The sequence below is a fragment of the Pelodiscus sinensis genome, chromosome 30 (genome assembly GCF_052426305.1).
Source record: "Pelodiscus sinensis isolate ZL-2025 chromosome 30, ASM5242630v1, whole genome shotgun sequence".
NCBI lineage: Eukaryota > Metazoa > Chordata > Testudines > Trionychidae > Pelodiscus > Pelodiscus sinensis.
The window spans coordinates 7,101,809-7,117,845 of record NC_143081.1 but is presented as its reverse complement, the minus strand read 5'-3'; the positions used below and the strand labels follow the sequence as shown (position 1 = coordinate 7,117,845).

Here is a 16,037-nt window from a genome sequence, read left to right as displayed (position 1 = left end):
CTGTCCACTAGTCCCTCGGCCCCTCCCAACGCCCAGCCGGTGTCGCTCCCTCCGGGTCTCGGTGCCTGTGTCTGTCCGGCTGCCCAGCGGGGAGATGAAATTCCTGCTCCCGTCTCTCCTGCTCTGTGCCCTGGCGGCAGGTAAGTGCCTCGGCGCGAGCTGTCTCTGCCCCCCGGAGCCCGCCGCGCCCCGCGCTCTGGCTGAGGTTTCTCCTGGCTCTTTGCAGGTGGCCGCTCCCAGGTGACACTGCGGCAGCCCGGAGCCGCCCAGGTGAAGCCTTCGCAGACCCTGAGCCTCACCTGCTCCGTGTCCGGATTCTCTCTCACCACTAGCGGGATTTCAATGAGCTGGGTCCGACAGCCCCCGGGGAAAGGCCTGGAGTGGTTGTCCCGTATGGATTGGGATGAGGACAAGTATTACCAGGACTCGCTGAAAAGCCGCTTGAGCATCTCCAGGGACACCTCCAAGGGCGAGGTGTATTTGGAAATGAGAAGCCTGGAAGCCGGAGACAGCGGCACCTATTACTGCGCCAGGGCGTACACAGTGACACAGAGCCCAGCAGGGACTCGCACAAAAAGGGGAAGCGGATTCTGAGTAGCACAGCGAGGCCAAATGAGCTCAGAGCAAAGAGATTTCCCCAACCAACCTCCCTCTCAATGAAAAGAAAGAATATTTTCCACCCGGGCGTATCCGCCTCCCTCTCCCGGGCGGAAGAGAACAGCTGTGCCAGACAGAAGCAGCCCTTCCCCAGCTGGAATAGAGCCCCTGTCACTCGGGCTTTCTAGTCAGTCACTAGAGCAGCGTTTCTCAACCAGTGGTACGAGAACCATTAGGGGTACTTGAGAAAAGTCTGGGGGGGGGGCGGTAATTCAACACAACTGAAATTTGGAGAAAACTGATTGTTTTTAATTCATTTCTAAAACACTTTATTCTGTTTGTACTTTTTCTACCCAAACGTGGCATTAAGCGGTTTAAACAAATGTGTTGCAATGATACAAAAAATGTGTCTGAAAACTGTAGGTTCTGGGGGAACTTCCACTGTTCTTTTGAAAAGGGGGCGCGCTATAAATACAGGTTGAGAAACGCTGCGGGAGAGAACAGCGCTGTCACACCGCTCAGGACCCAGCCGTTGGCAGGGGGGCTCTGTGAAGCTGATAGCGAATCGCTCCGTGACCCTTCTGCAGGGTTTGGGAACCCGGGTTTCGAAACGCGCATTTCTGAATTTTTCGTCTGCTCGTGGCTGGCTCGTCATTACTTCCATCTGTAAAGACTAAATTAATTCTCCCTCCCCCCGCAAATGTGTCTAAAACAACCGCACTGGAGACTCATCCCTGGTGCATCTTCCCTACAGGTGACTGAGAGAACGACCCCGGGAGTTGCCAGCGTTGCTGTTGTTTATTCATAAATGTATCTTTGCGTCAGTGGGTGTCACAGCGCTTTCCCGACATGCCCCGCCCCGTCCTACAGAAGGGGAAACTGAGGCTCGGAGAAATGACTTGCCAGAGTTCACCCGGCAGGCTGGACTCTCCGCCCGGCCTCTCCTAGCCCCATGAGCCGTCTCTGCAGGTGTCAGAAAGGAATTGTCCCTTCCCGCAATTCCACAGACTTTCCCAGGAGAGAAAAAGCCCCGCCCGAGTCCTTTATGACGTCACTTAGCCCAGCGCCGCCCGCAGGCCAATGGGGCGGTCCTCAGGCTGGGGGTTCTAGGGAAGGGGGGGCATTGGAATCGTTCTGGGAGGGGCTGGTGGGCAAGGCGAGGCATGGGATAAAGACCTGATTCCGAAAGCACCCTGCTTAGCATCAGGGCCACCTCTAGGTTTTCTGCCACCCCAAGCAAAAAAAAATTTGCCCCCGCCCCCTTTTTTTGTCCGGGGAGGGTGCACTCACAAATGCAGCTTGTGCAGCTTCCTAGAGGGTGGGGTACACGCTTCAGAGGGGGAGCCCAAACCCCGGGGCATTTTCATCTCCTAGGAGAGCACCAGGGACTCCCCACGTGAGGACAATGGGAGCTGTGGCAGGTTCATCCACACCAAGTCAGTTACAGACTTCCAAAGCAGGCAACTATTCACATCACCTAGTGCTGGAGGCCGAGTCCCACTCCGCACTCTGCAAAGGGAATTTATTAGAAATCTTATAATCACTCAGACTCCATCCCCAACACATAAACTGTCCGACTCTTGGTGTCCAGGGACAAGAATCAGCCTCACTATACAATGAAACAGTTCAAAGGGATTAAGGGAACTTTTGTTTCAACTCCCCAGCTCAACTGTCCAGAACAAAACAGGCACCACACAACAAAACCCCACTAGCCTAGGACCTATTCCATGAGAGCAGCCCGGTGCTTTTTCCTTCAGGAACGGACAAAACAGCCTCTGAAGCAGGGTGGATTGATTTAAATAGCTTTGATTTTAATCTCTAATTTTAATCATGATTTAATCTGGCAAGCAGAAACCCTAGGTTTAAATGAGTAATTAATCATTTAAATTATACTTTTAAAATATTTTCCTAATATTTCCTGTTTTACCTCATTTATTATTTGCTAAGTGGTGCCTACTTTTTTTAAAACATATGATTTGCATCTACTTCTGTCTGGAGGGAAATTCTATTTAAAATAAACAAAACCAGCATTTAATTTTGTATGAAATAAAGCTACCTTAAATGTGAAGGACACATAACAAACATGTATCCAAACACATTTTGCCTCTAAAATTCATTTATTAAACAAAGGAAACATCCCCGTCTCCTGTCTCCAGTCCCCACCTCCCCCCCACTCATGGGTGCAGCGCAACCCAGCTCCACAGACAGCGCCACCTCCTCCCCCCCGTCCCTGGGAGCAGGGGAAGTTGCCAGCTGCCCCCGCCCAGCCAGGAGCTGTTCAATAGGCTGAAATGGTCATTTTGGCCTGTCTGATGCGTCAGACACCCCTGCCCACTGGTCCTCCCTATGGCCCATCTGTGCGCCATCCTCCATGTAGCGACACCCTGCCTGCCCCCCAACCCGAGTGCCCACACACTGCCTGCCCCCCCAAGTCCCAACACCCACACGCTGCCTATCCCCCCCAAATCCCAACACCTAATGCTGCCTGGCCCCCCAAGTCCCAACAGCCACACGCTGCCTATCCCCCCCAAATCCCAACACCTAATGCTGCCTGGCCCCCCAAGTCCCAACAGCCACATACTGCCTCCCCCCAACACCCAATGCTGCCTGCCCCCCAAACCCCAACACCCATACGCCCCCTGCCCCCCCCCCCAAGTCTCAACACCCACACTCCATCTGGCCCCAGTAAGTCCCAATGCTGCCTGGCTGCCAACACCCAACACTGCCTGGCAAATACCAGCCATGGGCAGCCAAAGAGAATCTACTGCGAGCCAGGAGCGTATTGTAGATCTTTCGACTATATCGATTGAAAAAGACCCGTGTAAAGAAATGGACTTTACTGACATAATTGAAGAATGTGCTGCCAAAAGAGCTAGACAGCTAGAATAGATTTAAATACAAATGAAAATGTTTAATTATTAATGCAGAATTGTGTTTACGAATGAATTACAATATCATTAAAACAAAAATTATCCAAGTAAATTTAAGTTTCTATCACATTTACTCAATTCACATTTAATATGCAAATAGCCTTCAATTTGCACATTTGATGCCTTTTTTTCTGTTTTTTCTCCAAAGGGGGGGCCCTGCAAAATTTTGCCATCCTGGGCCCCGCAAAACCCTCATCCGTCCCTGACCAGCCTCCCTGCCCTGAGCCCCTCATGTACCCCAGCCCAAACTCCTGAACCTTCACTGCTACAAGCCTGCAGCTTGCACACAACCCTAACCCATCCCCCTGACACCAAAACTGTGCAGCCTGGGACCCCTTGAGCCAGCATCCTCTTCTCTCCTTCCTCCTGCATCCAGATTCCCTCCCAGAGCTGGCACCTCTCACCCCTTCCCAGTGCGTTTTTTGTGAGGTACAATAGCAGTGGCGACAGCATGAAAGGCCAGCACAAAGTCGTTGAGCTCCCTTCACACCCCCCCCCCCCCGATCCCCGCAAAAAAGACCCCGGGGAAAAGTTGTTAACCAAAAAAAAGAGAGAGAAGCCGTGCCCTGGGATGGAAGTACCAAAATCTCTTTCCCCCCCGCCACGTGGTTGTGGTTTGGTTTTTTTCTCAACAACTTTGTCCCCGCTCTTCACACTGTCTCCACTGCTATTGTGGCTCTTCATCTCAAACGGGTTGGCTACCCCTGGTCAGTGTCTTATTGGACCGGTCACATGCTCCCTGCTGGCTCTCGGTGCAGAGCTGGCCCAAGGCACAGAGCATGCGACCGACACCTGCACCTCTCTCTGGGCTCAATCTACCCAGCTCTTTTCATTTCACAGAGCCACCAGTTCATGTCCCTTGCAGCCTGCTGGTACTTCCCCAGTAGCATTGGCCATTGGTCCTAACTATAACGGAGCAAGGGTTTGGAAAAGGTCCCTGCACCCCGTTGCTCACTAGACTGTGACTCTACAAGTGCAGGGCAAGAAGCTCACAGATGGGAGTGGAAATAAAACCTTCTATTTGGTCGGCTTTGATACTGGCCCTAACCCCGCCCATGCTGCAGCTATTCCATTGTCACCTAAGCAACCCAATGGGCCAGTATCTTGGAAACCTTAATTTCCTGCAAGTTTTGCACAGGGCCTCCTGGACCTCCCTGTTTCTCAGGGCGTAGATGAGTGGGTTGACCAGGGGCGTCAGGATGGTGTAGGAGACTGAAAGAACTTTCTTGAAATTGCTCGGGAGGTCGGTGGTCGGGAACATGTAGGCAATCAGGAGCGCTCCATAGTAAACACTCACCACGATGAGGTGGGAGGAGCAGGTGGAAAAGGCCTTTTGCCTCCCGGTGGTGGAGGGGATTCTGAGGATGGTGCTGATGATGCAGATGTAGGACACCGAGGTGAGCAGGAAGGGGACCAGTATTAAAATCAAGCACATTGAGAACGCCAACGTGTCCATCAGCAGAGGGTCATTGCAGGAGAGTTTTACAAGGGGAATAAAGTCACAAAAGAAATGGTCGATACCGTTGGGGCCACACTGTGACGTAGTGGGGGTACCTGGCTGGTTTCTATGCTGCTGGCTCTGGGGGAACCCCCACTGGCTGCTGTGGGTACCACGACCCAGCAAAACAGGATGAGTCACTATGCAAACCAGTGGCCAGACACCCCCCATGGAGAGGAACAAAGGAAGGTGGATGCTGCCTTGGCTGGGGGGCAGGGCTGGAAGTTAGGGAGTTGGTTGCTGGCTGTCGGAGGGCATGGATGAGACAGCCTAGGGAGAGGAGCTGGAGTTTAGGGGCCCAGTCTCCCCCATCTCAAGGGGGCCTGAGGCATCCTAGCCCAGTTCCTGTGACCAGATTACATCTGTGCTGCGCTGTGCTGGAGGAGCAATAAACCACCCTCAATTCCACTGGCTGGTGCAGTCTGTTTGTGCCATTTCGGGGTGCAGGAGACGGGGAACCCCCAACGTGCCGTCACACTGGTGTCAGGGGTGGGATGCACTGCACCCCGTGGATGAAGCTCCCAGCGGCAAGCGACAAGGCGCAGTAGAAGCAAGAGCCCTGGAGCCAGGCGTGCTGGAGACAGAGCGAAGCGGTTCCTGGGAATCGTGGGGCGCTGCAGCACTAGACTGGTGAGTCTGCACCGAGGGGCCCAGCGGGCAGATGGCCTACGCCCGACTCTTGAAGGCAGAGCTGGTGGGGCTGTGCAGAGAGAGGGGCTTGCCTGTGCAGAAAGCAACCAAGGCCCAGCTGATTACCCAGCTGGAAGAGAATGACCAGCCACAGGGCCAGGATCTTGTCCCCAGGGGAAGCAGCCAGACCCCCCCTGAGAGTGTGTCAGGCTCAGAGAGGGGGAGGAGCGCTGGAACCCAACGGAGAGATGAGACAGCATCTCCCGGGAGGCCTGCAAGCCGTAGCCCATCTAGGGCAGGGGCCAGCCCAGCGGAGCTGCGGCGGCTGGAGATCCAGCTGCGGATCAGGGAATTGGAAGTAGAGGACCGAGAGAAGGAGCGCCAAGATCGAGAGAGGCAGCGACAGCATGAGCTGGCCATGGCAGAGCGGAGAACCGGCGGGGCACCGGCTGCGCCAAGTGCGGATGGGCCCCAAGGTCCCAGGGCTGCCAGCCACTTGGAGAGGCTCGTGGTGGCCCAATTGAAGGACATGGGTGACATAGACGGGTTCCTCAGCTCCTTTGAGAGGGCCTGTGGACTGCAACGGGTCCCCCCAGCTGACTGGCTGCAGGAGCTCATCCCCGCACTGAGCCAGGAGGCGGCCGGAGTGCTCAGCCAGCTGGAGGACCTACAGCCAGGGGATTACAACCGAGTCAAGGAGGCCCTGCTGCACAAGTTCGGGCTGACCCCCGAGATGTACAGGAAGAAGTTCCGGGGGGTACAGAAAGGGCCACGGGAGACCTATGTGGACCTGGCCTCCCGCCTGGCGCAATACTGCCGCAAGTGGGTGTCTGGAGTAGGAGCCCAGACCGCAGAGGAGCTGCTCAAGCTGGTCATGATGGAGCAGTTCTATGAAGCGTGCCCACCCAAACTGAGGCTGTGGCTCAAGGACCGGAGACCAGAGAACCCCCAGGAGGCCGGGAGACTGGCGGATGAGTTCACGGAGAGCCGGTCCGGGTGTGAACGGGAGTCCCGGAGAGAAAGGGAACCGCGCAGAGACCGGATCTCGGCTGAGCGACGGAGGGAGTCAACTACGGGGCGAGACCAAGGAACAGGTCGTCTGCGCCCCAGAGAACCAGCCAGGGCCTGGACAGAGACAGCCCAAAGCCTAACTTGCCATCGCTGTGGGCAAAAAGGCCACAAGAGGGCTCAGTGCACCAGGTCCCAGGACCGGGGACTGTCCAGGGTTAACTGGCTGGGGCGGGAGGAAGGGCAGGCTGCCCCAGAGGCAGGGGCTGGCAGGCAAACCTCAGCTCAGAGAGAGGGGAAGGATGCTCAGTGCACCTCCCCTGGGAGGTCTGATTCTCAGGAGGCGGATTCCTCCGTGTACCGGGTGGGGGCAGGACGGCCCCTGCGGAGCGAGTGCCTCATACCCCTGGAGGTGGATGGTAGGAAGGTGACGGGCTTCTGGGACACGGGGGCGGAGGTGACTCTGGCCCGATCTGACATAGTGGCCCAGGAGCGGATACTACCCCACGCGCAGCTGACCCTGAAGGGCATAGACGGGTCCCCGTTTAAGGTGCCTGTAGCCAGGGTGCATCTGAAATGGGGGGCGAAGGAAGGCCTCAAGGAAGTGGGGGTGCACCCGCACTTGCCCACCGAGGTGCTGATGGGGAACGACCTAGAGGAGTGGCCCCATGAATCCCAGCGGGCTCTAGTCACTACCCGGAGCCAGAGCCAGCGGGGGGCTGACAACGTGGGTCCAGGGAAGGACTCCTGGCAGCGTCCTCAGGGTCCCATCCCAGTGGACACGGGGTCCAGCCAGGCTGGGACTCCGGACCTAGGCAGAGGTGGGGGACAGGTCCCGATCCCTGCCTCAGCAGCTGAATTCCAGGCTGAGGTGCAGGCAGACCCCTCCTTGCAGAGGCTGAGGGACCAGGCTGGCCTCCGTGCAGCTCAGCCCCGGGGGAGAGGTGGCCAGGAGAGATTCCTGCGGGAGCGTGGGCTCCTGTTCCGTGAGTGGCTCCCCCCCAGGAAGGCGAGGGCATGGGGTGTCCAGCGGCAGCTGGTCGTCCCCCGAAAGTATCGCCTCAAGCTGCTGTATTTGGCCCACGACGTCCCCGTTGGGGGCCACCGGGGGATCCGGAGCACCCGGCTGAAGCTGCTCCAGCACTTCTATTGGCCGGGAATCTTTACAGCCGTGCAGCGGTACTGCCGGTCCTGTGACTCCTGCCAGAGGGGCGGGAAGGCCCAAGACAGGAGGAAAGCGGCTTGGGGGTCTCTACCCCAGATGGACCCTCTGGGCTTGCTGAGAGAGTTATGGGAGGGGAAGTCCTCCCTGGATGGAGCATCGGGGGTGGAAGCCGCCCTGGCTGTCCAGAGAAGGCTCGCTGGGCTCATGGCCCCGGCCCGAGAGACCCTGGCCAGAGATAAAGGCCAGCGGAAGGGTGGGTGTGACCCCCGAGGACAGGCCTGGGCCAGTCACCCTGGAGCGGGGCGGCGAGTGGACAGAGGGAAGCCAGCTCATGTGGGGCCTCGCCACGGCCGGCCCGAGTCAAGGGGAGCACCCATGTCCCCAGGGCGGGTTCCCACGCAGAGGACCCGAACTTCCCTAGGTCACGAGCGGAGTGACCCTGCTCAGTTCGCTCTCGGAGGGGGGAGAACTGTGACGTAGTGGGGGTACCTGGCTGGTTTCTATGCTGCTGGCTCTGGGGGAACCCCCACTGGCTGCTGTGGGTACCACGACCCAGCAAAACAGGATGAGTCACTATGCAAACCAGTGGCCAGACACCCCCCATGGAGAGGAACAAAGGAAGGTGGATGCTGCCTTGGCTGGGGGGCAGGGCTGGAAGTTAGGGAGTTGGTTGCTGGCTGTCGGAGGGCATGGATGAGACAGCCTAGGGAGAGGAGCTGGAGTTTAGGGGCCCAGTCTCCCCCATCTCAAGGGGGCCTGAGGCATCCTAGCCCAGTTCCTGTGACCAGATTACATCTGTGCTGCGCTGTGCTGGAGGAGCAATAAACCACCCTCAATTCCACTGGCTGGTGCAGTCTGTTTGTGCCATTTCGGGGTGCAGGAGACGGGGAACCCCCAACGTGCCGTCACAGGGCCACAGAAGGTTAACTGGGTTATTGACACTGTGCTTATACTACAAGCAAGGAATCCACCTGTCCATGATCCCCCGGCAAGCTGGAGACAAGACCTGCCACTCATCTGGGCTGTGTAGTGCAGTGGGTTGCATATGGCTAGATACCGGTCGTAGGACATCACCGATAGGAGGAGGCATTCTGTGGCCAGCAGAGCACTGAAGAAGTAAAATTGTGTGAGACACCCAGTGAAGGAAATTGTCCAGTCCCCAGTCAGGAGCCCGGCCAGAAGCCAAGGCAGGATGGTGGAGCTGTAGCCGATCTCCAAGCAGGACAAGTTGCCCAGGAAGAAGTACATGGGGGTGTGGAGGTGCCGATGGGCCACAACCAGCGCCAGGATAAGGATGTTCCCGGCCATGGTCATCAGGTAGATCACGAGGAAGAGCAGGAAGAGAGGAACCTGCAGGCCAGGAAGCTCCCCGAATCCCAGGAGGATGAATTCTGTGATGGAGGTTTGGTTCCCTTGTCCCTGGCTTGCCATTGGGTGTGTCTGTGGGGCACAAAGAGGGACACTGTGAGCAGTAACTAACATTCATTGTAATATGGCAGCCTTGTCTTCATTGCCTCCTGCTGCCAGCCCTGGCACAGCAGCCAAGTGGGGAATGGAGGGTGGGGAAGGGAATCGCCGTCTCTCGATTTCTGAGCAGAGCCCAGGTGAAACAGACCGTGTCTCTGCACCCTGTGGAGCATCTTGAAAGCTGGCACCAGGCACTCAAATCCTGTGGCCTTGGGCTCAGACAGGGAATACAGACACCCTGACAGATGTGCCAGACACCAGATCAGGCAGTCACTCCCATCACTGCCTGGTGGCTAAAAGCTGAATGAGGGAGGGGCCGTTCCACTGGGGAGATCAGCCAGGAGGGGATATTTCACAGGACGCTCCAGCACAGAAATAAACCAAGCAAGCGGTCCTGGGACCCATAAGGGCTGGTGTGAGGGGCTTCCCTTCACCCTGGTTCTGCCCCTTTAGGCAGAAAGCAGCAGGGCACAGTCTGAAGTGCAGATAGTGAGACTTGTTTTGGGGCCAGTGTCCAAGCAGGTGGATTCCCACGCCATGCCCACCTGTCGGGTGCATCTCTGTGGGCCAACAGTTTCCCTCTCCCCAACTACAGCTATTCACCCAACAGACCCCTTCTTGTAACCCCCAGCCACACACACCAATGGGCTCCCCTGTCCCTCTGCTCTGTACCCAGGCTCCAATCATGCAGAGCCCTGCCTGGGTCTCTGTTCCTCATTCCCCTATTTCCAGTGCCCCATTCCCCCATTACCAACCCCCTTCCCACTCCACCCTTCTCCTCCACAGACACAGAGACACCCACCGTGCACACCCCGATGGCACCTCCTAGAAATCATGTTCCATTGGGGGGGGGGTGAGTCAGGGTCTGTGTCCCACCCCTTTGGTCCTCCTTGGGAGGGGCAAGGAGGGAGACTGCATGGGTCAGGGGCTGGCATTTCTCTTGTCAGTGTTTTACCTCCCCGCCGGATGCTATGAAACTGGGAGGGGTTGCAACTGCTTTGGAGGATAAGGTCATAATTCAAAATGATTTGGATGAACTGGAGAAATGGTCTGAGGTAAATAGGATGAAGTTTAATAAGGACAAATGAAATGTATTCCACTTGGGATGAAATAATCCATTTCACAGATTCAGAATGGGAAACGACTGTCTAGGAAGGAGGCCTGCAAAAAGCCATCTAGGGGTCATAGTGGACCACAAGCTAAATATGAGTCAACAGTGTGATGCTGTTGCAGAAAAAGCAAACATGATTCTGGGAGGTATTAACAGGAGTGTTGCAAGCAAGACACGAGAGATCATTCTTCTGCTCTACTCTGCGCTGGTGAGGCCTCAGTTGCAGAATTGTGTCCAGTTCTGGGCACCACATTTCAAGAAAGACGTGGAGAAATTGGAGAGGGTCAAGAGAAGAGCAACAAGAGTGATGAAAGGTCTAGACAACAGGAGCTATGAGGGAAGACTCAAAGAATTGGGCTTCTTTAGCTTGGAAAGGTGAAGACTGAGAGGGGTCATGAGAGCAGTTTTCAGCTATCTAAAAGGATTTCACAGGGAGAAGGGAGAAAATTTTTTCTCCTTGGTCTGTGAGGATAGGACAAGAAGAACAGGCTTAAACTGGACAAAGGAGGTTTAGGTTGGACATTAGGAAAAACTCCCTAACTATCAAGGTGCTTAAACACTGCAGTATCTTGCCTAGGAAGGTTGTGGAATCTCCATCTTTGGGGTTCTTTAAGAGCAGGTTAGATAAATGTCTCTCAGGGGTGGTCTAGACGGTACTGGGTCCTGCCATGAGGGCAGGGGACTGGACTCGATGACCTCTCTAGGTCCCTTTCATTTATAGTCTCCTGTGATTCTATGAATCCCGTCCCAGCTCTGCTCCCAGCTCTCTCTAGGATTCACTGGGCCCATTAGCAAGGCTCCATCACTGTCTCAGAATGGGGCTCAATGCCAGAGTGGGGGAGACACCATGCACCCATTGATTTCACACCAGTAGCTGCCCAAACTCCTCCAGAGATCGATCCCTCTACACGCCGTGTGCCCATCTGCCACACTGGTCTCCTAGCACCTCAGGGGGATGGGGCAGGAGAGACACGTTCCAGAGAGTGCGGAGCCCAGATACCAGGTTGATGGGAGCGAGGGAAATTGTGAGCTCAAAGCTCTTTGGTGATCTGAAATCCTCTCTTTTGGGGGCGGGGAACGGTTAGAGACCAGCGCCCATAGCCCCATCCACCCCGCCTCCGCTAGTGTCCTACCAAACCCACGTTGGTTCACAACCCTGGAGCGCCAGGGAGCAGGGAGGAAACGGCTGATTTACCTCCAAGGCAGGTCGGGCAGCAACGGGATCCCGGATCTCACTTCTGCACGCAGCGTCTCAGGGCCAGAGGCAGGTTCCTCCGTCTGTCTGCTCTGCCCGGCGCGTTCCCCTGCGCCCCGGCCCGGTCACTGGAACGTCAGAGCCCAGAGCAGCGACCGAGGCTCCTTCGCCCTCTCTGGGTGACGCGCCCCACGCCTCAGCCCTACCGCAATTGTGGAAAATCTTCTCCGCTGAGCTGTATAGCCTGCTGCGGTCAGGGGCCGCCTCCCCAGGTGCCAGTCCCGCGGGGAACGTCACCGGCGAGGGAGGTTGGTGTTTGGTCTGTTTTTGGATGATACCGGCTGGTGCAAACTTCTAGTCTCAAAAGCAAAATCCCATAGAGGAGAGAAACTTTGAGCCCTAAAGCAAATCCCTCTGTGGCGGGCGAAGGCTGCGCTGGCTCTCAAGAAATGACACCCGATTTCCAGAAACACGCTGTGTGGCTGAGTTTGTCAGAGCTGCCTAAGTGGTTTAGGCACAAAATTCTCATCCAATTCCCTTAAGCGGGTTTGACAATCTCAGCATGGTTCGCTGAGCTTGCCCCGTCTGGAAACAAACCTCCTGCTGCCCTTGGAAAGGAACAGCCAGGTCCCTGTCCTGTCCGCGTCTGTAACAGGTCAGTTCAGTTCAGGTATCATTTTAATGAGCACCTAAGTGATTTGGAAGCCTGAATCCACAACCCTGGAGCGGCAGGGAGCCGGGAGGAAACGGCTGATTTACCTCCAAGGCAGGTCAGGCAGCAACGGGATCCCGGCTCCCACCTCCGCACGTAGCGTCTCAGGGCCGGAGGCAGGTTCCTCCGTCTGTCTGCTCTGCCCGGCGCGTTCCCCTGCGCCCCGGCCCGGTCAATGGAACTTCAGAGCCCAGAGCAGCGACCGAAGCTCCTTTGCCCTGTCCGGTTACGCGCCCCACGCCTCAGCTCTGCGCCAATTGTGGAAAATCTTCTCGGTGCGCTGTATAGCCTGCTGCGGGCAGGGGCCGCCTCCCCAGGTGCCAGTCCCACGGGGAACATCACCGGTGAGGAAAGTTGGTGTTTGGTCTAGTTCTAGATGACATCAGCAGATGCAAACTTCTAGTCTCAAAGGCAAAATCCCAGGGAGGGGAGAAACTTTGAGCCCTAAAGCAAATCCCTCTGTGGCGCGCAACGTCTGCGCTGGCTCTCAAGAAATAACACACGGATCCCAGGAACACGCTGTGTGGCTGAGTTTGTCAGAACTGCCTAAGTGCACAAAATTCTCATCCACTTCCCTTTAACAGGTTTGACAATCTCAGCTTGGTTCGCTGAGCTTGCCCGGTCTGGAAACAAACCTCCTGCTGCCCTTGGAAAGGAACACCCAGGTCCCTGTCCTGTCCGCGTCTGTAACAGCTCAGTTCAGGTGTCATTATAATGAGCATCTAAGTGACTGGGGAGCTTGGATCCCATTTTCAAAGGGGCTTCATCGCTAGGGCTGAGCAGTCTCTGCCTCGCTGAAATTCAACCAACTCCTTTTGAGATTCACTGAAGTGTGTGTGAAAATGTCCCCACAGACGCTGATACTGAGCCGGGAAGGGACAGGAAACTTCGAGGCTACATCACCCACATTCAGCCACTAAAGGCAGATGAGAACAGGGTAGAAATGGTCATTAGAGCCCGTCACCAGAGGTGGCGAATGGAGCCATGTCCGACACAGCAGCGCTTTGACAGGCCGGCTGGTTGCTCGCTAGTGACTGTGCTGCTCTGGGGGTCCCTGCACCTCACTGGAGGTCAGTGATGTCCCCAGCGATTTCTGTCCCTGCTCTATGCTCTTGGTTCCAAGACCCCAAGAGGCTGTGAACCGGCAGGACTTGGCTGTGACAGTGTCAGTGTCCATGAGTCACTTTGAAGTCAAGTGGCGACTCGGCAGCTGAATGGTCAATTGTCCCCGGCTGAGGAATGCAACTCGCTTCCCATGGTAGTTAATTCGGACTAGGGGGATTGAAAAATGGCGACCAGATGGGAAGATGCAAATCAAGCCTGGGATATTGAAATCCCGGGATTCATTTGCAACTTTGAATGCCTACATTAGACTCCCTAGTTCAAACTAGGGGGCTAGTGTAGACATACTCATGGGCTGTGTCTACACTGGCCCCTTCTCCGGAATAGGCATGCTAATTCAGAACTTTGGAATAGGGAAATCCGCGGGGGATTTAAATAAACATGGCCGCCGCTTTTTTCCCATCTTGGGGAAAAGCCAGAAAAAAGCGTCTAGACTGGCGCGATCCTCCGGAATAAAGCCCTATTCCGGAGGATCTCTTATTCCTACTTGCAAGGAATCCAGAGGATCCTAATAAAGCCCTATTCCGGAGGATCGCGCCAGTCTAGACGCTTTTTTCCGGCTTTTCCCCAAGTTGGAAAAAAAGTGGCGGCCATGTCTATTTAAATCCCGTGGGGGATATTTAAATCCCCCACGGATTTCCCTATTCCAAAATTCTGCATTAGCATGCCTATTCCGGAGAAGGGGCCAGTGTAGACACAGCCTTGCAGAAGAAAGCTCTGATTTTAGCCATGGGGCTTTCTTGTGCAAGAAACCCCTGCTGTGCAGCCACACTGCCTTCTTGCACAAGAAAGCTTACACTTGTAAGAAAAGAGCATAGCTCTTGTGCAAGAGGTCATCTCTTACTAAGCCATAGTGTAAATCTTCTTGCGCAGCAGTAGGTGGGCAGTGTGGACACTCTGCAGAAGAACGGCTCTTCTTTTGCAAGAACCCACAGGTTTAGATATAGCTTCAAGTGTGGGAAGAGAGGGCTTCTTGCACAAGAGCTACACTCTGTTCTAACAAGTGTAAGAGCCCTTGTGCAAGAGGGCTGTGTGGACACGTGGCAGTGGTTTCTTGCGTGAGAAATCCCTATGGCTAAAATGCCCATCAGAGTTTTCTTGCACAAGTGAGCATCCACACTGCCAAGGATGTTCTTCCTCAAAAGCACATGGCAGTGTGGACGTGTTCTTGTGCAAGAACCCACCAGTGTAGACATAGCCTGGGAATGGCTGGGGACAGCTGGCCCAGGGATGGAGCAGCAGAGCTACGGCAGACTCACACCTGCCCTGGTCCCACAGCCCTCCTCACAGCAGCTGGCAATTACAGCAGTGGCTTGAGGCTACAGACACTGATGCCACAGCTCCCTGATATTGATCAATGGGAGCTGCAGGAGCGGAGTCCGCAGGCAAGGACAGCGTGTGGCGACTCCCTGCTCTGCCTCTCAGGGGCTGCAGGGACTTGCCAGCCACGTCCAGGAGCAGCAGTTACTTTTGGTCACGTGTCCATCTTGCCCCGAGAGTGTTGCCTGCAGAGGCTAATGGGGCCAGGGGCGTGGTTAACAGGGCTCAGGGGCCTGGCTAATGGGGGTCAAAGAGAACATGTAAAACATTCCCTGGGTGCACAGCCTAATGAGATGTGCTGCGCATGCCTGTGACGGGACGCAGTGGGGCATGTAACTGCAGGGCTGGGTCCTAGAGAGAGCCGAATGCTCTGCCTGCAGCACAGTCTGAGGGAAGGGGGTGGAAGAGCAAGTCAGGCCTAGGGGCACCAGTTTAACAATCCCACCTAGGGCACCATGGATCCTAAGGACGCCCTGAGAGCACACACACGCCATGGATGCTCTTGCACAAAAGCACCTGGCAGTGAGGGTGTGTTTGGAGCAAGTGTAGACACAGCCTGGGAGCGGCTGGGGATCCCACACCAGCTGGCCCCTGCTCTAGGAGGCAGGATAAGGGGCCCCCTGACGTTATGGAGGGGTGCTGGGCTGTGCAAGGGCTGGAGCATTCACACAGAGAGCACAGGGCCTGGCGCTTGATCTTCACCCACCCTGGCCCCACAGTGCTCCTGAGAGCAGCTGCTACGTACTGCAGTGGCCTCACGGTTTGATGTGCTGCCCCTCATCTACAGACAGTTCCCTGGTATTGGTCAATGGGAGGGGCAGGCGTGGTGTCTGCAGGCAAGGACGGCATGTGGACACCCCCTGCTCTGCCTCGCAGGGGCTGCAGGGACATGCCAGCCACACCCAGGAGCAGCAGTTACCACGGGGATAATGACTCCAGACGTGGCAGGTTTGGCATTTTAGAGCTCACTGCTCAGAGTCACATTTAAACAACCCAGAGAAATGAAATGAAAGTGATGTCTGCACAGCCCAGTCAAACCCAAACTAACCCACTTTGCAAGCAGTGAAAGTGGTAACCTCCCCTCTCCCCTCCCCCCCGCATACATGATGGGACCAGAGAGGAGGGGGAAGGGCAGGGTCTGTGTGTGTGTGTGTGAGAGAGAAATGACAGAGACACACAGACTGTGAGCGTGGCAGGGATTTGCATTGCCAAGCTCCCTCCATCCCCTTCTCCTGACCCCACACAGAGAGGGGGGAGGAGGGACACCCTGACATCAGCTCCT

The 16,037-nt window shown here is 55.9% G+C and overlaps 2 protein-coding genes across 2 annotated transcripts in view; both read right to left on the bottom strand.

The window, feature by feature from the left end:
* Positions 1–16,037, bottom strand: part of LOC149521081 (Fc receptor-like protein 5) — a 203,585-nt gene that overhangs the window by 30,181 nt on the left and 157,367 nt on the right. The window lies entirely within an intron of this gene.
* On the bottom strand, positions 4,603–9,259 carry LOC149521087 (olfactory receptor 6F1-like). Its single transcript, XM_089774141.1, has 2 exons — positions 8,738–9,259; positions 4,603–5,061 (listed from the first exon to the last, which is right to left on the bottom strand). The coding sequence occupies exons 1-2, from the start codon at positions 9,257–9,259 to the stop codon at positions 4,603–4,605; spliced, it is 981 nt and encodes a 326-aa protein (XP_089630267.1).

Bases quoted from the DNA above. Each gene is read 5' to 3' on its own strand.
- LOC149521087 (XM_089774141.1), bottom strand. From the start codon at position 9,259: ATGGCAAGCCAGGGACAAGGGAACCAAACCTCCATCACAGAATTCATC. The intron at 5,062-8,737 runs GTGACGGCACGT...ACTACGTCACAG, and splicing joins AGTTAACCTTCTGTGGCCCT to TGTGGCCCCAACGGTATCGA.